At 42.1% G+C, this 21,431-nt stretch overlaps 8 protein-coding genes and 1 pseudogene across 15 annotated transcripts in view; 3 read left to right on the forward strand and 6 right to left on the reverse strand.

Annotated features, from left to right (window-relative positions):
- The window catches only part of LOC308100275 (histone H1-like), a gene marked incomplete at both ends in the record, with an annotated part of 201,694 nt that extends 186,864 nt beyond the window's left edge, over nucleotides 1-14,830 (reverse strand). Inside the window, 2 exons of one of the 7 annotated variants that reach the window (XM_080449267.1) lie at nucleotides 150-317; nucleotides 14,318-14,830. In XM_080449267.1, coding sequence (XP_080305393.1) covers nucleotides 150-317; nucleotides 14,318-14,830 — 681 coding nt within the window. Of the gene's footprint in view, nucleotides 1-149; nucleotides 363-14,302 lie in introns of those variants that run through there. The other 6 variants (XM_080449266.1, XM_080449265.1, XM_080449269.1 and 3 more) reach the window with 6 other exon arrangements.
- On the reverse strand, nucleotides 2,146-2,520 carry LOC308100296 (histone H2B-like; the record flags this gene model as incomplete). Its single annotated transcript, XM_080449290.1, has 1 exon — nucleotides 2,146-2,520. One exon carries the CDS (start codon nucleotides 2,518-2,520, stop codon nucleotides 2,146-2,148), a length of 375 nt encoding a protein of 124 aa, XP_080305416.1.
- Nucleotides 4,369-6,487, forward strand: LOC308100005 (C-C chemokine receptor type 8-like; annotated as a pseudogene). The gene is made up of 4 exons: nucleotides 4,369-4,412; nucleotides 4,839-4,901; nucleotides 5,310-6,161; nucleotides 6,359-6,487. The product of its transcript is annotated as a C-C chemokine receptor type 8-like (transcript).
- On the forward strand, nucleotides 9,567-9,950 carry LOC308100288 (histone H2A-like; the record flags this gene model as incomplete). The annotated part of the gene is made up of 1 exon (XM_080449283.1): nucleotides 9,567-9,950. One exon carries the CDS (start codon nucleotides 9,567-9,569, stop codon nucleotides 9,948-9,950), a length of 384 nt encoding a protein of 127 aa, XP_080305409.1.
- LOC308100294 (histone H2B-like) lies at nucleotides 10,515-10,889 on the reverse strand (the record flags this gene model as incomplete). The annotated part of the gene is made up of 1 exon (XM_080449288.1): nucleotides 10,515-10,889. The coding sequence occupies one exon, from the start codon at nucleotides 10,887-10,889 to the stop codon at nucleotides 10,515-10,517; it is 375 nt and encodes a 124-aa protein (XP_080305414.1).
- Nucleotides 12,182-12,493, reverse strand: LOC308100297 (histone H4; the record flags this gene model as incomplete). The annotated part of the gene is made up of 1 exon (XM_080449291.1): nucleotides 12,182-12,493. One exon carries the CDS (start codon nucleotides 12,491-12,493, stop codon nucleotides 12,182-12,184), a length of 312 nt encoding a protein of 103 aa, XP_080305417.1.
- A 2,564-nt stretch (nucleotides 14,831-17,394) lies between the features above and the next one.
- Nucleotides 17,395-17,805, reverse strand: LOC308100280 (histone H3.2; the record flags this gene model as incomplete). Its single annotated transcript, XM_080449275.1, has 1 exon — nucleotides 17,395-17,805. One exon carries the CDS (start codon nucleotides 17,803-17,805, stop codon nucleotides 17,395-17,397), a length of 411 nt encoding a protein of 136 aa, XP_080305401.1.
- A 315-nt stretch (nucleotides 17,806-18,120) lies between these two features.
- LOC308100292 (histone H2A-like) lies at nucleotides 18,121-18,504 on the forward strand (the record flags this gene model as incomplete). Its single annotated transcript, XM_080449286.1, has 1 exon — nucleotides 18,121-18,504. One exon carries the CDS (start codon nucleotides 18,121-18,123, stop codon nucleotides 18,502-18,504), a length of 384 nt encoding a protein of 127 aa, XP_080305412.1.
- Nucleotides 18,505-19,766: 1,262 nt separating this feature from the next.
- On the reverse strand, nucleotides 19,767-20,120 carry LOC308100681 (histone H4-like; the record flags this gene model as incomplete). Its single annotated transcript, XM_080449747.1, has 1 exon — nucleotides 19,767-20,120. The coding sequence occupies one exon, from the start codon at nucleotides 20,118-20,120 to the stop codon at nucleotides 19,767-19,769; it is 354 nt and encodes a 117-aa protein (XP_080305873.1).
- Between the last annotated feature and the right edge of the window lie 1,311 nt (nucleotides 20,121-21,431).

A 21,431-nucleotide genomic window follows, 5' to 3' on the forward strand; every position in this document is an offset into this window, starting at 1 on the left:
TTCTCACCTGATAATCTATACATTAAGGGACTCAAACCATTCATTGACATAGTTCTCACTGCAGATACACTAAGGAACTTTCCTTTAATGAAGTTGTGGGTGGCTCTTAAAAGAGCCTTTGTGGGGTAAACAGGCTGTTATGTGGATGTTTACTTCTTCTTAGCGGCTGCCTTCTTGGGTTTCGCCGCCTTGGGCTTTGCTGCCTTCTTTGCTGGTGCTTTCTTGGCGGCAGCGGGCTTCTTCACTTTCTTGGGGCTCTTGGTCACCTTCTTGGGGCTCTTGGCTACTGGTTTCTTTGCAGCTGCAGGCTTCTTTGCCTTCTTGGGAGATTTCTTAGCGGCTGCGGGCGTCTTGGCTGCTGCCTTCTTGGGAGATTTTTTTGCAGCGACGGGTTTCTTGGCTGCCGCCTTCTTGGGTTTGACTGCCTTCTTAGCGGGTTTCTTCGCCTTCTCTTCAACCTTCTTGTTGAGCTTGAAGGATCCGGCAGCACCGGTACCCTTGGTCTGAAGCAGGGTTCCCTTTGCTACCAGTTTCTTCACAGCGGTCTTGACACGGATGTTATTCTTCACCACGTCGTATCCACCGGCAGTTAGAGCCTTCTTGAGCGCGGCCAAAGACACACCGCTCCTTTCCTTGGAAGAGCTCACAGCCTTGACGATGAGCTCCTGGACGCTGGGAACGGCCTTCTTGGGTTTGGCGGCAGCCTTCTTCTTGGCTGCTTTGGCCGGGGAGGCTACAGCTGGAGCTGGGGCGACTTCTGCCATTCTTTTCTGGCTCGTATTTCAGATGCACTGAACTAGGTCTGAGCAGACTGGTGGTGAAAGTGAAGGAGGGGTGGAACTTAAAGGACATGTGAGAACCATGTAGACTCAACCCACTAGGTCAGCGCTCTGTGCTGCAGAATACTGAGACACTTGTGTTTTCTCTCCAACTAAAACCAAATAAAATAGAGACGGAGAAATATATTGAAGTCAAATAACAAATGGAGCAGATAGCAGACACGTTTCACTTCATAATTAAATCATGTGGAGCGCTGAATACTCCTGCGTTTTGTTTGGAGATGTTTAAAACCTCACTTATACTGCATTACATGAGGAGTAGTTTGCCAGCTTTCCTCTGTAATTTGTCTTTTAAAATAGTTTTAACATAGAACACACAGTTCCATATTTGCTGCAGAGCAAGCTGAGATGTCTGGCTTTGGAATAAAAGTAAAACGGGTCGTCTGTAGCAAAGCGTTTTGTTTTAAATGTAAAACTTTTCAGTGTCTGCTAACACAGTGCTGCTGTTGGCCTGCCCTGCCCTGTGGCATGGACACTTATGAGAGGACCCTGGTCATTTATCTGGCTCTGCTACGCTCTTGTTTTGTGAATAATTATGAAAAACCTGACATGTTTCAGTTAATTTCACACTTACATTTATTATTAATATTTATTCAAAGATGGCCAGTTGAGAGCATCAAGCTCCACTTTTCCAATGATGCCATTTACAAAACATTTGGCATACTGCTCTACACAAAGTAAAATTGATAAACACAACACACCACACAGTATGAAGTTAAATGTGTTTATTAGCTGGCCACACGGTAGGCCTACCTAAATGACCTATATGGAAATGAATGCCATTTTCTGTTGTGTTCAGCTGTCAAAATGACTGCTGTGAAAGGGGTCTGTCTGCTAGTAGCTCTGACATGTATACTACATACTAAGTTTTAATTAAAAAGTATGAAGTAAAATGATGCCGTCATCCCAATCGCATCTTCCTTTTGCCTATGCATACGATTGCTGAGTAAATTGACATCCAGGCCAGCCAACATTAATAATCTTTAAGGTATTACTCTGGCATCAAAATAAATTGAGTCAGGGTATTTTTTTTTGGTTGTTGCTTTATTGTCACAATTACCTGACAAACAAAACAGAAGTTATAACAGTGCAATAGCGTTAGAAAATAAAGTATATATACACATGCATCTCTAGTAGCACTTGCTACAGTATTAGGGTGCCCATGTTAAAATGTCAATTTCAAACTCAATTATAAAATGCTTTTGCTTCAAAAAATAATTGGCTGGTGATAAATACGGATCAACTCTTTCTTGAAAAGATGGGTGGCCCTTAAAAGGACCGTTGTGTTTATGAAAGACTAGGCAGTTTATTTGGAGCTTGTGTACTTGGTGACAGCCTTGGTGCCCTCAGACACGGCGTGCTTGGCCAGCTCACCTGGGAGCAGCAGGCGGACGGCGGTCTGAATCTCCCTGGATGTAATGGTGCGGCGCTTGTTGTAGTTAGCCAGTTTGGCGGCTTCACCCGCGATACGCTCAAAGATGTCGTTGACAAAGGAGTTCATGATGCCCATGGCCTTGGATGAAATACCGGTGTCAGGGTGAACCTGCTTCATGACCTTATAGATGTAGATGGCATAACTCTCCTTCCTGGACTTCCTGCGCTTCTTGCCGCCCTTCGTAGCGGTCTTGGTGACGGCTTTCTTGGAACCCTTCTTGGGCGCTGGTTTTGCAACTTCGGGCATTTTCTCTATCCTTGTGAAGGGATCAAAGACGATGTGACTTGTTGACGGTGTTGCACCAGTATTTATACCAACCCCATGCAAATGTGGTGTGCTACTCCCACCACATGATTGGGTGATTCTGCCACAAGGAGGTGTCTTTGTTCAGTGATGGAAGAAGTACTCAAATGTTTTAATTAATTAATAGTATCAATACTGCAATGTAGAAAATAAATAATCTTATTTACAAATCTGTTAGTACAAGTCCAGTATTAAAAATGTACTTTAAAAGTACAAAAGTTTGGCATCAACATGTGCCTACTTAAAGTACCAAAAGTAAAAGTAAAAGTTTTCAAATGTGTAAAATGTATTAAAACAAATCTTTATATAGCAGATCTACAAGCTCATAACTTCTGAGCAGGCGTTGTGAGCTTGTATTATTTTTTTTCTTCAAATAGCCAGAGTAGGCTATATAGGGCTGAAACATTAATGTATGTTTTGTAATAACAATCAAAAGCTATAAAGTAACTAGTAACTAAAGATTTCAAATAATTGTAGTGGAGTAATAGTGCAATATTTCCCTCTGAGATGTAGTGGAGTAGAAAGTAGAAAGTATTGAAAATACTTCAGTTACGTAAAAATACCTAAAAAATGTACTTGAGTACGTACTCCGTTACTTTGCAGCACTGTCTTTGTTTTCCCGCCTATATGCTCTATTGTCCCTCTAAAAATGAGAGGGACAAAGTGTATTACATGGGTCCACATTCAGGGTATAATTATAATTTAATGGAATAATAATATTTATATTATATTTTTTATATGATTTCATCATTTGATTTATCACATTTGTATGAAACATAAAAAAAACATTAAAATATATAAAGGAAAAATCCCAGGGGGCATAAAGCCCAAAGGTCATTTTGGGGGTGAACTAGCCCTTCTGTGTTCTGAGGACGTACAGGAAGACAGGCAAAGCGAGCTGTGTGGGCGTTGCCAAAAAGCGCACACAAGTGTGTGCACAAACACACGCGCACGCACGCACACACACACACACACACACACACACACACACACACACGCACACGCACACGCACACGCACACGCACACGCACAAACACACACAAACAAACACACAAACACGCACACGCGCACACGCGCACACACACACACACACACACACACACACACACACACACACACACACACACACCCACACACACACGCACACACACACGCACGCGCATGCACACACGCTGACCCACACCGCGCTAGTCAACTCCTCTACTTCATATTACATTAATGCTGTTCATGTTTCCCCTAATATCCTTGTCAATTCAAGACACTGATGCAATCATTTATTTCCAACATTGGTTATATTATCCATTTACAATGTTCTGGGCCTTATGTATCTTTTAGACTTTCAGACATAAACATACATAATTAAAAGTTATTAAAGGGATATTTCACTTTAAAAAAACTTTGGGTAATTGTATCGTCTACTCAGGCTTTTGTGAGCCCCCCAGACCGTTTTTAAGTTGCTTGATTCAGTATTTAGATATTTGATATTAATTTTATCAGACACGCCCCCTTCCTATGCAAACCCATTATAACTTAAAACTACATTTTTAACATGTTAGATTCATCAAAAACACCTCCTTGGTTTTGGTGACTCACCCTGCCCTCCTAATACGCAAGGGGGCCATGTTTTTTTTAGATTTTTTTTCATTTATTTTTAATATTATTTTTGGAAAATAATTAAAAATAGTAATAATAAAAACACGGTCCCCTCGCCCTGCCTTGGCTCCTCATAAAAGTATAGAGGACCTCTATACTTTTATGAGGAACCAAGGCGTTCCCGAAATACCATCCTCAATGGATCACCTCTCAACTTCACCTCTCTTAACCGTCATAGTTTTGTAAGATGGTCTTCCCTCTAAGTTGCAATGTAACACAGCTCTGTTTACACTTATATTTATTCCCATTTATATTTAATTGTACATACATTTGATTGTTTTGTTCCACTTTTGCTTTGCCAATGTAAACATATGTTTTCTCATGCCAATAAAGCTCCTTTGAATTGAACTGAGAGAGAGACAAAGAGAGAGAGAGAGAGCGAGAGAGAGAGAGAGAGAGAGAGAGAGAGAGAGAGAGAGAGAGAGAGAGAGAGAGAGAGAGAGAGAGAGAGAGAGAGAGAGAGAGAGAGAGAGGGAGGGAGAGAATATAGTGCTTTAACTTTCTTCCAATTTTTGTTTTAGTTTTTAATCAAGGAATATCACTTACAGCACATTGCAGGCATTATTTGTCTTCTGAACATACTCATGTGATTTTTGAATATCTTCCAGATCGACGACCGCAGCCACAACCACCCTTGTCAGTGACATTTCATCACACATTGACACACATGGGTAAGAGTATGTACTGTATGTCTTTAACATGATTTGTACTGTACTTGTAAAGCTATATGACAGTGACATAAATCATCTTTATGGATTTGTGCTGCAACATCATTATTCAAAATTTAAGGGGTATGTAAGGAGTATTTTGCAGATAGAAACTTATGTCACAATCCTTCACATTTCCTACACAGCTAATAGTAATGCTGTCTTAAGCTAGCCTGATTATCAGACTGAAGCTTTAAGCTTCAGTCCACTCAGAGAGTGGGCGGGGTCTATGGTCTGGAACCAGGCTAGTCTTAGGCTACTGTATATTGGTTTATTTCAGAAACAGACCTAATATAGGCCTACTGAAGCCTTTCATTAAAATTCATAACATTTAATAAAAATGCATCTAATTCCTATTTTCTAATCCTTTAGTGGAGACATCTCTGTAGACCCCAATGATGACTACTACTACTATGAAGATTACCCTGATGAAGACTTTGGGAGATGTGAGTATGGACGTCATGGTTCATACTTTCCCCCAGTGCTCTATTCTCTGTTCTTCATTGTGGGTCTTCCAGGGATTGTGCTGGTCTTCTGGGTCATCATATTTAGGGAGAAGCTCCGCACCATGATTGATGTGTGCCTCCTCAACCTGGCCTTTGCTGACCTTCTCCTAGTGTGCTCCCTTCCCTTCCTAGCCCACCAAGCCCGGGACCAGTGGCTGTTTGGGGATGCTATGTGCAAGGTGGTCCTAGGTGCTTACCAAATTGGCTTTTACTGTGGGATCTTTTTCATCACCCTGATGAGCGTTGAGCGCTAACTGGCTATAGTGCACGCGGTTTACGCTCTGAGAACACGAACATGCTCCGTTGGAATGGCTGTAGCTGCTGTTATATGGGTTGCTGGAGTCCTCGCCTCTTTTCCAGATGTAAGTTTTCTTCAGGTACAAGAGGCCCCAAGGTCAAGTAATGAAACTGTTTTGTTCTGTGCTCCCTTATACACCGGACATCATGAGAATGGCACCGCGATACACAACAGGCACTATCACTCTGGAGCATCTTCGGCCTTTTCAAAATGAATATTCTTGGCTTACTGATTCCGATGGCCATCATGGGTTTCTGCTACACACGCATCGTTAGGAGGCTCCTGTCCAGCCAATCATCCACGGAACAGGCCATCCTCTCCAGCCAATCATCAATGGAACAGGCGATCCCCTCGAACCAATCATCCACGGAACAGGCGATCCCCTCTAACCAATCATCCACGGAACAGGCCATCTGCATGGTTGGCGTTGTTGTACTTGTGTTTTTCTGCTGCTGGGTGCCATATAACGTCGCATCGTTCTTCAAAGCATTGGAATTACTTCACGTCCAATGTGAGAATGTGAGAGCAGCAAGGCAATCAAATTTACTCTACAAGTCACAGAGGCCGTCGCTTACTCTCACAGCTGTCTCAACCCCATCCTGTATGTTTTTGTGGAGAAGAAGTTCAGGAGGCACCTCCAGAAGCTGATGTGTCAGGTTATGAAGACCCTCATCTCTCAGAACAGAGACACGGGGTCTGTTTGTTCACAAACCAACAGTTTGGATGAAACATCCACTGTTGTGTGAAGTGACAGTTGTGGAATTATTTGGGCGATGATAGTAATCATTGCTATGCTAGAGTGTTTGTTCAGTAACAGGGGTCTCCCCATTTGTCCCACTCTTTAGTAAACAGAAAACACATTTTCAGGACAGGATACCAATTTGATTCAATCAGGAGATATAATTCATACATGATAAACAAGTCAAATTGGAAGTGATGGGACAGGAAAACAATTGGAACTGTAACGCAATAAAACTGAATCTTATGCATGATTTATGTGGGGTTCTCTCTCCTGATTGGATGAAACTGATGGATGGAATAGCAGCAGATACTTTACCCCCCCCCCCCTCTCTCGCTCTATATACTGTAGGGCATACAGTAGTAGAGTATATATTTACATTGAGATTTTTTTAGATGTCTTGTCTGTGTTTACTGTATGCATGTTGCACTGAGGAGAATGACAAGTTGCTCCTACATTAATGTTCTATGGGAATGACAATAGCAGCCACGGCCTCAAGGTCTGGAACAGCAGCCTGTGTGACAGCTTTTAACACCAGGCAACCGGGTTCATGAACACAGCCTGTCTGTCTGACAGACAGATCTGCGTCTGCAACGCGTCACAATGTGATGTGTTGTGAGCTTGTAGATTGGCTATTTTCAAATAGCCGATAGATAAAGTATAGCCTACAATATGGTTGAAGTGGTTAAACTGATTTTGATGCTATATGAAAAAAATCGCTAGGGACCCCCTGGAACCTCCTCAAGGAACCCTGTAGGGTCCCCGGACCCCACTGTGAGAACCAATGATTTATGTTACTACTTTATGTTATGTCTCTTTTACTTCTAGAGCACAGCATGTCCTTTCAGAGGTCCATATACTGACTTTGATAAAGTAAGTGTAGGGCCACACATTGGACAACTGAATTGAAACTTGAAATACATAGAGCTGAATTCTGTTCAAACTGACATGACCTTTGTTTTGTAAACCCTCTGGTGTACTCCAGGGGAAGTGTGCTTATGTTGCTAAGTCTTGTTGTCTGTCTGTCTGTCTGTCTGTCTGTCTGTCTGTCTGTCTGTCTGTCTGTCTGTCTGTCTGTCTGTCTGTCTGTCTGTCTGTCTGTCTGTCTGTCTGTCTCTCTCTCTCTCTCTCTCTCTCTCTCTCTCTCTCTCTCTCTCTCTCTCTCTCTCTCTCTCTCTCTCTCTCTCTCTCTCTCTCTCTCTCTCTCTCTCTCTCTCAAATACAGGTGAAATGCAGCAAGAGGTGGCTGCTGCTTCACAGGAACCTTGCGTCACACGGCCTTCCACATGGCAGAAAGTCAGTTCAGAGTGTGTGGTCTCTTCCTTTGGGCTCCAGCAGCTGTTCATTTGTTCTAAATGGTTAAGTACATTTACTCAAATACTGTAGTGGAGTATTTCCTATTTTCAGTACTTTTACTTCTTCTCCACTACATCTCAGAGGCAAACATTATACTTTTACTCCACTATCGTTTGAAAACTTCAGTTACTAGTTACTTTGTAGCATACTAAACCACTTCAGCCCTTTATACTTTCTGGCCATTTGAAAATAGCCGATCTACAAGCTCACAATGCATTGAGATGCCATGCATGTACAGCTTGTAGATCTGCTATTTAAAAAAAAAATGTGTATATGTTGATGCAAATACTTTTGTACTTTTACTGAAGTAAATTTTCAATTCCGGACTTTTACTTGTAACAGATTATTTCAGTATTGACACTTATACTTAAGTAAGAAATGTGAATACTTTTTCCACCACTGATGGTCAAAACAAGTTAATACTTTCAAAATCATTCAAAAGTAGCAGAAATAGCCAATCTAAACGGTGTGAGCTTGTAGGGTCTGCTATTTTCGCTGTTTATTATTATTATTTTAATGTTTTAAATTTCTAATCCCACGATTGTGTAAAATAATTGTGATTATCTCGCGTAATTGTGCTCAGACTAGAGTTTGATTGATTGATTGATTGATTGATGTAGTTTATTTAGAAAGACATGAGAATAGTACATGACAGTACATAACAGTACATGGAAGTACAAATTCACAATACAAGGTCTACTAAACTGGAAACCCTCATTAAGCACTAAGCTTGTTTAAGATGAGAACCCCATGCACACAAATCATGATGAATGATTCAAGTTGGGTAGAAGGTGTTGAATAATAAACAACATTATAGGAATTAGATGATCATAATAGTAAGTATTTACACAATGATTTGAACGCATACAGATGTGCAAGCCGAGGTTTTCCATAAGCAGGATGCGACCTCTAGTGGTAGAGTAGTGAAGAACATTGTACTGTCACAGTCTGAAAATAAATAGCAGTATTATTAAATACACACCATGAAGGAATGTTAGTTGACAGGGAGTAACATAAATGTCCACACAATCAAATCAGATGTTATTAGTGAGTTCTCTCTCTACGGTATGCCACACACCTTAGCATCTGTTATCTTCTGCTATTTAACTGACATGGCCTCATTCTCCATGCATTGTATATTTTACACGACTCATATTACGATTATTTTACATAGCCTGCCCTAGGCTATATCTGAACCCGTTTCCCCTGTTCCCGTCAACCCCGTTTTTCTAGTATTTCACCCACTTTTCACTTAAACACACACATGTGAATTATTGGCTATAGGACTATAATGGCAGAATAAATTGTATTTTATTTTATTTAAGTAGCACTATTATAAACATACCAGGTTTAATGTTTGAGTTCTGCTATCCTAGTTGCTTTATAATACTAAGTTTGTAGTAACTGTCCTTTATTTACGCGACCATTTACTATGTCGTCTCTGATCATGCACTTTGAAAATCACACTGGATAAACTGAAAGTTATAGACGCTGAGAAGAAGTAATTCTCTGATTGGTCAGTGGTCAGGAACCTCCTTCTCTGGGAAGAACCGTACACGCCACTAGTAGTGATTGGAGGGGAACTCCAGCCCACACTCACCCCACGCTCTCATTCACATTTATGATTGGTGGGGCGCTCACAGACAGTACTAAGTTGAATATATAAAAACCACTGTCACTGTTCCCCAGCACATTTCTTTGTTATTAAACTCTAGAAATAAAGCTAAATCATGAGTGGAAGAGGTAAGACCGGAGGAAAGTCCAGGGCGAAGGCTAAGACCCGCTCATCTCGTGCCGGGCTCCAGTTCCCCGTGGGCCGTGTCCATAGGCTGCTGCGTAAAGGCAACTATGCCCAGAGAGTTGGTGCTGGAGCCCCGGTCTATCTGGCAGCTGTTCTCGAGTATCTGACCGCTGAGATCCTGGAGCTGGCTGGAAACGCAGCTCGTGACAACAAGAAGTCTCGTATCATCCCCCGTCATCTCCAGCTGGCCGTCCGCAACGACGAGGAGCTCAACAGACTGCTGGGTGGAGTGACCATCGCTCAGGGCGGTGTGCTGCCCAACATCCAGGCTGTTCTGCTCCCCAAGAAGACCGAGAAAGCCGCCAAGAAATAAATCAGCTTCTTTCAACAACAAAAAACCACAAAGGCTCTTTTAAGAGCCACCCACTATTTCAACATAAAGAGTCCATTCTAATGCCCTCGAGGGGAGGGGGGTGGAGGAAACATGTATATGCGAATACTAAATAGGTGCCACATACTCGGCATGCCCATTTCTAGACACAACATGGCGCACGGACAATCTAAATATGATAATTAACACTCATTCACAATATATTGTTCCCATCAATCTTCATTTTAACAAGCTTCTGAAGTCTAGCCAAAATGCCTATTCTGCTTCCATTTCTGGATTACTGCTAATTGTGCACACTGTAGATGAAAAAGGCCACTAACAATTACAAGAGTAGCATTACAGGTGCCAGGTTTCATAGACAAGTCACCTTACCCCTGCTCCCTATACTTTGTAGGTCATCTCTGATGCAATGTATAGGTCATGTCATGACATGATGTCTGAATGACGAGAAAGATTTACATTTGCTTTGTATTCGGATCAACTCTCACTTGAAAATGTGGGTGGTCCTTAAAAGGACCTTTGTGTTTTCGTAGCAGACTATGCAGTTTACTTGGCGCTGGTGTACTTGGTGACAGCCTTGGTGCCCTCAGACACGGCGTGCTTGGCCAGCTCACCGGGGAGCAGCAGGCGGACGGCGGTCTGAATCTCTCTGGATGAGATGGTGCGGCGCTTGTTGTAGTTAGCCAGTTTGGAGGCTTCACCGGCGATGCGCTCAAAGATGTCGTTGACAAAGGAGTTCATGATGCCCATGGCCTTGGAAGAGATACCGGTGTCAGGGTGGACCTGCTTCATGACCTTGTAGATGTAGATGGCATAGCTCTCCTTCCTGGACTTTCTGCGTTTCTTGCCGCCCTTGGTGGCGGTCTTGGTGACAGCTTTCTTGGAGCCCTTCTTGGGCGCTGGCTTGGCGGGTTCAACCATGGCTCTTTCTCAAAGTGTTGAAGTAAGAAGTAACGGACACACCGATTCGCACCAGTATTTATGCCAGGCCAATGCAAATGGAGTGTGCTACTCCCAGCACATGATTGGTGCCACTGCTTATGTGGAGGGAGGTGTCTTACACTGTCTTTGTTTCTTCATAATGTTTTCCCGCCTGCATCATCCATTTATCCCACTAACATATAGGGATAAAGTATAATAAACATTAAGGGTAAATCTTATTCTATATTTGAATTGAATTAATAGTCCTATTCCACGATCCAATTTCAATCCAGTTGTAACACACTTTCTAGCTATGCATAATGTATACTATACTATAGTCTATTTATATTATGGTCTATTAAAATAGACTATTGCTACTAATCCCAGATGATACTTCTATGACCCATGTCCGTGACCAGTTGTACCCTACCTCTATTGTTGTACCACACAAAGGGTTAGGGTTTTGATTTGATCATGTTCATTATAGCTGGGATAAGTGGGGTCTCTGACTTCAAACACATACTTGGAGACATGTGTAATTTTGTGACATGGATTAAGTGGTTCCCTATAACCGGTCCCATATGGTCTAGCAGTTAGGATTCCTGGTTTGAACCCAGACTGGTCGGGTTTGACTCCCGTTATGGGAATCCATTCTATTCCTAACTAAATCAGGGAGTATGACATGATGCTGGCAACTTGGCAAGTGGGTGTGTGTGTAACAGACTGTTATAGTCCAAAAAACAGCTGTTTATAAGCATAGTAGCACGGTCAAATAGAGTCACTCTCTAGACTAGACACTAGAAAGTGCTGGACCTATTGGTTGCCCTATCTTAACTACAGTCTTCATCTTAATATTGAGTTGACTATATAAAACGTCTTATAACAATTACATTCGTGTTATATTAGTTATCCTCCTGGAATGCATTGTGTGTAGCTTGCTGGAAGATTTTCACAAGAGGTTTTCTTGATAAGTGGCCACAACAGTCTACTTTTCCTTGATCCCCCCACTGGAGACTCTGAACAGCATACACACAGATTTAGAGACAGGTTAGCTTGGCTCATGTTGGTATGGCAGTTTATTCAAATTACACACAACTCACGCGCTGGTACCTTTGGTCTCAACCAGAGTGCCCTTTGCTACCAGACTATTGACTCAGTTTCATCTGCTGTGTAACACCTGCAATCATGCAATTTCATTATGGAAAGTAAACTCTGTACTGAAAATGTGGGTGGCTCTTAAAAGAGCCTTTGGGTTGTTGGTAGAAGTCATTGTGATGTCATTGTTAAGTCAATTAACCGCCGAAGCCGTACAGAGTGCGTCCCTGTCTCTTCAGAGCATAGACAACATCCATGGCGGTCACGGTCTTTCTCTTGGCGTGCTCGGTGTAGGTGACGGCGTCACGAATCACGTTCTCCAGGAAAACCTTGAGAACACCACGGGTCTCCTCGTAGATCAGACCGGAGATACGCTTCACACCGCCACGGCGAGCCAGACGGCGAATGGCGGGCTTAGTGATACCCTGGATGTTATCACGGAGCACTTTGCGATGGCGCTTGGCGCCTCCTTTTCCAAGACCTTTTCCTCCTTTGCCTCGACCAGACATTTTGTTACCGTTGGGTTGTAGATGTGTAAGATGTAACTCGTTAAACTGAAGCCATGTCTATTTATGTGTGGTCTGAGGACGTATAGGAAGACAGGCAGCCTGCTCTGCACTGGGCGTTGCCTGAAAAACTGCAGCCCCACCCCCTTTATTCTGTGTTCTGCATGACAATAACCTCTCCAACGGTTATATTGGGCATGGTTATACAAGCTGAGACTTGGTGGAAGTAATTAACTATTCCCATTTATTCGGCAGTATATATACCATGTATTTTCAAGAATATCGTATTATAAATCATTGTAAGCCAGGTATGGGGGTAAAGCAGTAAACATAACAAATACATGTTTTTGTTTATTGTTAACATTTATTTTGTTTCATTCACATTCACATTATCATGGTCATGAGTAGGTTCACAGTAAAAAAAAATACAAAAAAATATATCCAGACTTCAACATGAATATTGAAAGATATACATAATATACAGCAATAGAGAATATACAGTCATATCATTTATACTATTTGCTAATGACAAATAAATGTTACAAGTAGAGTAATTAGTAGCTGAAATGATGTAGTAAAGACAGACTTCTCAGACAACGGCACAAAAACAGTATGTATCTATCTATACATCTATTTACACTGCTATTTTAAAACAATGGTGAAAATGGAATCCACGTTGACTGTGTGCAAACATCTTAGCTGTAGTATACAACCCTCGTAGACACTCCAAACATGTACAAATGTGAAAATAAAGGTGATTACCCCCAAGCCCCAAATGTTAACTTGCTCTACGGGGTAGTAGTTTAATGTAATAATCCATATCTTTCAATAAAGAAGTGTTTTAATGCCGTCTGTGGCCGATTCTGTCGGAAGTTCCCAATGGGCGGTAGTGACGGGTAGTGACGGGGCGCATCCGGTGGAACCCGGAATTACACTAAATGTAAACAGGAAGAAAGCGAGGGTGAAAAATGGTGTTCGGCCACTGACGGCATTAAAACACTTATTTATTGAAAGATATGGATTATTACATTAAACTACTACCCCGTAGAGCCAGTTAACATTTGGGGCTTGGGGGTAAGCACCTTTATTTTCACATTTGTACATGTTTGGAGTGTCTACGGGGCATAGTGCAGAAAGTTCAGGTCTCCATGGGGTGTGAACCCTACAACTCTCGTAGATTGAAGACGTCTGAATCATAAATACGTCTACGAGGGTTGTATACTACAGCTACAAAAATCTGATCATTATATGTTTATATAATATCATATTTAAACTTTGTGGTGCTGCTATTCTTGTCTCCCTTATAAAATAGAACATTTATTTAAATGAGACAAACGTGTCATGGATAATCTATAGATGTTCATTTTCACTGAGCTCTATTTCAAATGTATCACCTTGGAGCCTAAAATAGGCTACCTAATGAGACCGAATCGATAAGACATTTAGAAAGACCAACTTAAAACAGTGGACTACCACCCTAAAATGTAATTTCATTTGAAGACTGGGCTCTGATTTGGTTGGTTTGTTTAACTAATAACATTATTTGTGTCTTTCATCCGTCTCCCTTGTCTTTTGTAATGGCTTCTAGGTAAGGGTTATAATATACGAAACATGTTACCAATGGTTATGGTCATTAAACATGTGAAAATGAGGAAATAAAAACTCTTGTAAAAAGTTGTGGTTGGCTCTTAAAAGAGCCTTTTGTGGATAAAGCTGGGACAGGTTTATAACAGTTTACTTCTTTTTGGGGGCTGCCTTCTTTGCTGCCTTGGGTTTGGCAACCTTCTTGGCTGGGGCCTTCTTAGCTGCTACGGGCTTCTTGGCTACTTTCTTGGGGCTCTTGGCTGCCTTCTTCGGGCTTTTAGCTGCTACCTTCTTGGCGGCAGGCTTCTTGGCTTTCTTCGGCGATTTCTTGGCGGCCACAGGCTTCTTTGCTGCCACCTTCTTTGGCTTTTTAGCCGCGGCGGGTTTCTTGGCAACAGCGGGCTTCTTTGCTTTGACAGCTTTCTTCACAGCAGGCTTCTTCGCCTTCACTGCTTCCTTGTTAATCTTGAAAGATCCAGATGCGCCGGTGCCTTTGGTCTGAACCAGAGTGCCTTTTGCTACCAGGCTCTTGACGGCGATCTTGACGCGGGCCTTGTTCTTCTCCACATCGTAGCCGCCGGCAACCAGAGCTTTCTTGACCGCAGCCAGGGACACGCCGCCCCGTTCCTTGGAGGCGGACACGGCCTTGACGACAAGCTCAGCGACGCTGGGGCCGGTCTTCTTGGGTCGGGGAGCTGCCTTCTTCTTGGCGGCCTTGGCCGGAGCTGGAGCTGGAGCTGGTGCGACTTCTGCCATAATTCTATTAGATTCTGGTGGTAGCTTGTTTTAATGTTATGTCTCGGTACGGTAGACTAGACTGGTGGAGAACACGCTGAAGGGGCTGGACTTAAACACAACATGAGAACCATGTAGACTCATCGCACACAGCCCCTCTTCTCTAGGAGGCTTAATGTGCCACTTGTGTTTTCTCGTCAACAAAAACAAGATATTATGAACGACTGTGTATAATATGAAATTTAAAAAAGGGCACACCTTCTAGCACACAAGTGCCTTTTTGTCATGAACATTATCTGAGACGCGAAGAACGCCCTCGTTTGTATTGATAGGCTTAACATCTCACTCTTCAAAGGGCAAAACACAATTCCTCCATCATTTCCCTTCTAAAACGATGTTAAACTATGTTACATTAACACCAATCCTCTTAATCCTCTTAGCAGACATACCCAACGGCAGGATAACATAAACTATACTCTTGTTTTATTATCCGTTTAGTTATAAATAGAAGGTTTTCTGACCTTAGTAAACACACTCCAGTTGATGGCAGCGACTCCCATTGACAGAGCTATTGAATTGTGGAAAGCTTTGTTCATTTGTGGACGAATAAATTACTGTGAATAATTAACATCTGATCAAACTAAAGTCAACAAAATAACATCTGATCAAACTAAAGTCAACAAAATTGTCGCTGTCTGTACCTTGCTTATGGAGACAGACATGCTGGTACACAAGCCAGCACGTACCCTTCACATTTTAAAACTTCATGATGCAATGTATTCTGCTGCATCCCGTTGTATGTATTAATTAATTAATCAGAAAACAGTGGGACTGCCATATAGCAAATATGTATATCCCCATATCAATTGGGCCTATACCTTTATAGCAGCAGGGGACAGAACTGTTCAGTAAATATTTAAAGTTACTTTCTTTGGTATAATACCTGGGAGCAAATATGTCTGAATATTTACTTTATTAACAGTTTGCAAATAGTACAGTGGTACAATTTTACAATGATGCTAAAAGGATAACACAAAAACGCTAGGGGCTTGTTTTACGATATACAATTGCATCATCGGGGCGTCCTTATTTGTTTTAGCTCTTGCTCATTTGATATTTGTCTCATCTGTTTAAGAAAGTAGGTAGCTGATATATTGCACTTTTACCTTAGCGCTAGGTAGGCTATACTCTATAGTTGCTGGTTTTAAAAGAGAATGCACTTAAGACTTCTGGTAATTAGTAGTTTCGTTCCCTACCTGTGTTGAATGCACTTATTGTAAGTAGCTTTGGATAAAAGCGTCTGCTACATGACTGTAATGTAATGTAATGTCCTTGAAAAAGAGAGCTTGCTTTCAGTGGGCTTCCCTGAATAAATAAAGGAAAAAGAAAAGATGCAGACATGGAAAAAGTCATTCGCCTTATTATTACCTATGTCACCTAATCACTTTCTGATCAAAGTACAGTAACAAGAAAGAGAGAGAGAGAGAGAGAGAGAGAGAGAGAGAGAGAGAGAGGGGGAGAGAGAGAGAGAGAGAGAGAGAGAGAGAGAGAGAGAGAGAGAGAGAGAGAGAGAGAGAGAGAGAGAGTGTGAGTCTTACTTTTTTGAGTTCAAGCAACTGTGTGTGTGTGTGTGTGTGTGTGTGTGTGTGTGTGTGTGTGTGTGTGTGTGTGTGTGTGTGTGTGTGTGTGATTCATTTAGTAATGAGTGCTAATGTACCAACGTGGGACTTTGACTCTTTCACTAGATACAAAACATAATCTGTGTGTGGCTCAACATGGTTATCTGAAGGTGTCTTAATATTTTTACTTTTGCAATTCCATTTCCAAATATTGATAACGGTTCCTTACATTCTGGTGTTCTCTCCTTTGGTTTGCACCCTTATACTGAATAAGAGCGACCCAGATGAGCAACTAGATCATTCTGTCTATCTCTGGTCATTTTTAATAAGCCTGTCAATTAGACCGTCGACCGGCCTACTCGGGAACAATGCAAGTTGGGAATGCATCATGCCCCACCCTGGTTATGCAATACCCGTATAATACACATTACCCGTTGTACCAATCTGTCTGTGTCCCTATAATGCCTAGTATGCAGATCTCGTAACCACATTGAGAATGTTATAGACTATTAGAGTCAGTGAAAACACACATCCATGGTCCTGATGACTGATTTTATTTTATATAAAATATATATATTTTTGAATTGGGAAAACAAACTATATAGCAGTCACCAGAACCAGGGGAATAATGGTAATAAGAGGGCTCTATATTCCTTTATCAATCATTCGTTTTCTTTTGTGTTTACCAAGGGCTAGAGATGGAGAGGAGACCCATGTCACTGATCCAATAGCCCAGTGGGGCAGACCATTGTAGTCATTACATGTTTACCTTTGAGAAATAATAAGAACACCAGCGCCGTTTAAAATATCATGAACTTATATACTAAAGCCTACATTTTCACTGCTATAGTTTCAGTCATAACGTTATGATGAATGGAAAACAGTTTTCATAAATGGAAATCTTTTGAAGAAAAAGTGGGTGGCTCTTAAAAGAGCCGTTTTGGGGGTTGTCAGTGATCTACAAGTTTAAGCACGTTCTCCACGGATACGACGGGCCAGCTGGATGTCTTTGGGCATGATGGTCACCCTCTTTGCGTGGATGGCGCACAGGTTGGTGTCTTCAAACAGACCGACCAGATAAGCCTCTGCTGACTCCTGCAGAGCCATGACAGCGGAGCTCTGGAAGCGCAGATCGGTCTTGAAGTCCTGTGCGATCTCCCTCACCAGGCGCTGGAAGGGCAGCTTGCGGATCAGCAGCTCGGTAGATTTCTGGTAACGACGGATCTCCCTCAGAGCCACTGTACCGGGACGGTAACGGTGAGGCTTCTTCACTCCACCGGTTGCCGGCGCGCTCTTACGCGCTGCCTTGGTGGCGAGCTGCTTCCTGGGAGCTTTGCCACCGGTGGACTTACGAGCGGTCTGCTTAGTTCTTGCCATTGTCTCTTTAGTTTCTAATGTAGTACATGAGTTGTGTCAGAAAAGGCGCAAACTGCAGCCATTTATTTCAGCGGCTCTGAGACGCTGTCGTTCTCTGATTGGTCAGTGGTCAGGAACCTCCTACGCTGGGAGGAACCGTTCACGCCACTAGTAGTGATTGGAGGGGAACTCATACACACTCACCCCTAGCTCTCATTCATATTTATGATTGGTGGGGCGCTCACAGACAGTACTAAGTTAAAGATATAAGAAGCTTCGTGTCACTGTTCGCCAGCACATTTCTTTGTTATTAAACTCTAGAAATAAAGCTAAATCATGAGTGGAAGAGGCAAGACTGGAGGAAAGTCCAGGGCGAAGGCTAAGACCCGCTCATCTCGTGCCGGGCTCCAGTTCCCCGTGGGTCGTGTCCACAGGCTGCTGCGTAAAGGCAACTATGCCCAGCGTGTCGGTGCCGGCGCCCCGGTCTATCTGGCAGCCGTTCTTGAGTATCTGACCGCTGAGATCCTGGAGCTGGCTGGAAACGCTGCTCGTGACAACAAGAAGTCTCGTATCATCCCCCGTCATCTCCAGCTGGCCGTCCGCAACGACGAGGAGCTCAACAGGCTGCTGGGTGGAGTGACCATCGCTCAGGGCGGTGTGCTGCCCAACATCCAGGCTGTTCTACTCCCCAAGAAGACCGAGAAAGCCGCCAAGAAATAAATCTACTTCATTAGACTGACCAAACCCCACAAAGGCTCTTTTAAGACCCACACACATTCTATATTAAGAGTTCCTCGTTATTAGTATTAGCCCCTTTTCTCCTGTTAACACTTATTTTCTGCAACAGCAGTTAATAATTGAATTGTATTTGTCATATCAGTATTTCATTTATAGCGTTTACAATGCATTATCATGCTTATGAGGTCAGATCACTCGCCATATGCATTATGTGTATAACTACATAATGTATAGGCCACTCATTAATACAGTTAAATTGCCCACAATCACCCATTGGCTGGACAGATCTAAACATCACATCATACCCGATGCTTTTAAAAAAAAAAATTTGTCTTTTAGGTTGAGTGTTTAAAGGTGTGAATAATGTAAGGTCTATTCTCCCATCGTATGGCAAATAGGCCTAGTTGCTTGATTTTTTTAATTTTTTTTATGTAAGCGTCATTGGGTTCATGAAAGGCGCTATATAAATTTAAGCTGTCATTAACGTTATCGTACTGTCTCCATGTTTTATCTAAAATCTAAAATTCTCCACTAGATAAAAATAGACTTTTGCTGTCCACTACATTGTTTTAAGTCAAGCCTGGTTACATCAAGGTCTATTTGGAATGAAGGACAATCAGAAGGACAATCAGCAGAAACTACTCCAGTCAAAATCAAAAAAATAAAAATTAAAAATGTACTTGATTAAAAGTACAAAAGTTTTGGCATCAAGTCAAAACAAAAACAACAAAAAAACTACAAAATGTACTTGAACTCAGTGTCTTTGTTTGTGCTATTTGTTTTCCCGCCTATATGCTCTATTGTCCCTCTAAAAATGAGAGGGACAAAGTTTATTACATGGGTCCACATTCAGGGTATAATTATAATTGAATGGAATAATTATATGTAACGCTCCCATTGAAAATTCCAGTTTTAACAGTTTCTACCAATGCAGAACATATAATCTATTAATCCCATATGGTCTGGTCTAGCGGTTCAGATTCCTGGTTTTCACCCAGGCGGCCCTGGGTGAAACGTTTAAACATAATATAGAAAAATGCCAGGAGGCTTAGAGCGCAAAGGGCGAATAAACAATCCCTTCAAAACCAAGTACATAGGACTTATATATTTAAGTGGAGAATTAAAGTAGATATGTTTGTTAGATAGATTCAGTGATCATGTTTGCAAAGTAATCAACTCTGTAGAGATAGTGTGGGCGGCTCTTAAAAGAGCCTTTGGGTTGTTGGTAGAAGTCAGTCAGTCATTTACCCGCCGAAGCCGTACAGAGTGCGTCCCTGTCTCTTCAGAGCATAGACAACATCCATGGCGGTCACGGTCTTTCTCTTGGCGTGCTCGGTGTAGGTGACGGCGTCACGAATCACGTTCTCCAGGAAAACCTTGAGAACACCACGGGTCTCCTCGTAGATCAGACCGGAGATACGCTTCACACCGCCACGGCGAGCCAGACGGCGAATGGCGGGCTTAGTAATACCCTGGATGTTATCACGGAGCACTTTGCGATGGCGCTTGGCGCCTCCTTTTCCAAGACCCTTTCCTCCTTTGCTTTTTAAATATACTTTATTGTAATTTACAGGTTTACAAAGTATGCAGAAACACATAATATCGTATTAAACATTTCAATAGATAATGTACATTAATAAATATTTCAATACAAAAATATAGTGGATTTTTTTTTTTTTCCCTCACAATGTCAGTAAGTGCCATGGCTTCAGTCTTTTTTCTCTGGAGTCATTTGCCCTTTGTCTTTTCAGTTCCGTTTTGATCTGCCTAAAGACCACGTCTCCAGAGATAGGCTCCTGGTGCAACACCATGGCACACCTGGTTTTCCACAATTTGTTAACAACAGTGCAAACAACAGTCCAATAAAAATCCTGTTCTACGGCAGACACTTTTTCCTCAAAAACCCCATACATGGCAGCAATGTAATTTATCTTAATTTTAAAACCAATTTGTGGCATTTTCCCCCACACAAATCTAGATCTCGGACAGTCTACCAGCAGGTGCTCTATAGACTCATCTGCACCACAGTTTAGTATTGGGCATTTAACGGTTTTAACGAAGCAGCTCCACTTGACTACTGCTCGTACTGCTAGTCTCCTCACAGAGACCAGCCACATGACGTCTCTCTTATTCTCGGAGATATTTTTACTACTAATATTTTTTATACACACCCGCTTTTGACTTTCATCAAGGTATTTGTAGGGAAAAATGCCACCATATAAATCATCACATATCATACCATATATACATTTACTTGACATTTCAACCCAGTCAATATTTAAGTGTGCAGAGTTTGACAACAGATCACCATACATTGTGGAATAATCCATGATTATGAAAGATAACTGTGTATTATTATTGGTGCAACAGCAATGTGCTTTTATTGTCCTGCAGGAGTTAGCAAACATGTACTGTTTGAGGTGAGCCTAGTGGTACAGAGTGGGCAGAGGCAGGCTCCCTGCTGTGCTCCTGAGCTTCAAAGACTTCTTGCATACCAGAGACAATAGGCCTTTGTGTGGAAGATAGGGAACAGGTCTCGCTATCAGGTGGGGGATTTCTAAACAAAAGAGATAGCAACTCCGAGCGGGGGGGGGCTCTGAAGAGAGTGTGACAGGAAGCGGCAGGCAATCGCAAGGCTTTGTGGGTAAACAGAACTTCCTGTTTGCTAGAAACTCCCTGTAGGAGGACCTAATTCAAGAAGTTGATAAATTCCCTGCTTTGGAGCTAGCAGATTTAGATTCGAATAAGTGACTGAACCGTGGGTCGTTCTAGGATATGGGTTCTGGAGTGACTCACTGAATCATTTGGAAAGAGTGTGAGATTAATAGTGAGTATTGAACATTGTAATGATTGTATGTTTGATGGGTTCATGATTGTGTAATGTCATATCCTTAATACTGTAAATGTTC

Source organism: Gymnoscopelus braueri (genome assembly GCF_963280865.1).
Source record: "Gymnoscopelus braueri genome assembly, chromosome: 14".
Taxonomy (NCBI): domain Eukaryota; kingdom Metazoa; phylum Chordata; class Actinopteri; order Myctophiformes; family Myctophidae; genus Gymnoscopelus; species Gymnoscopelus braueri.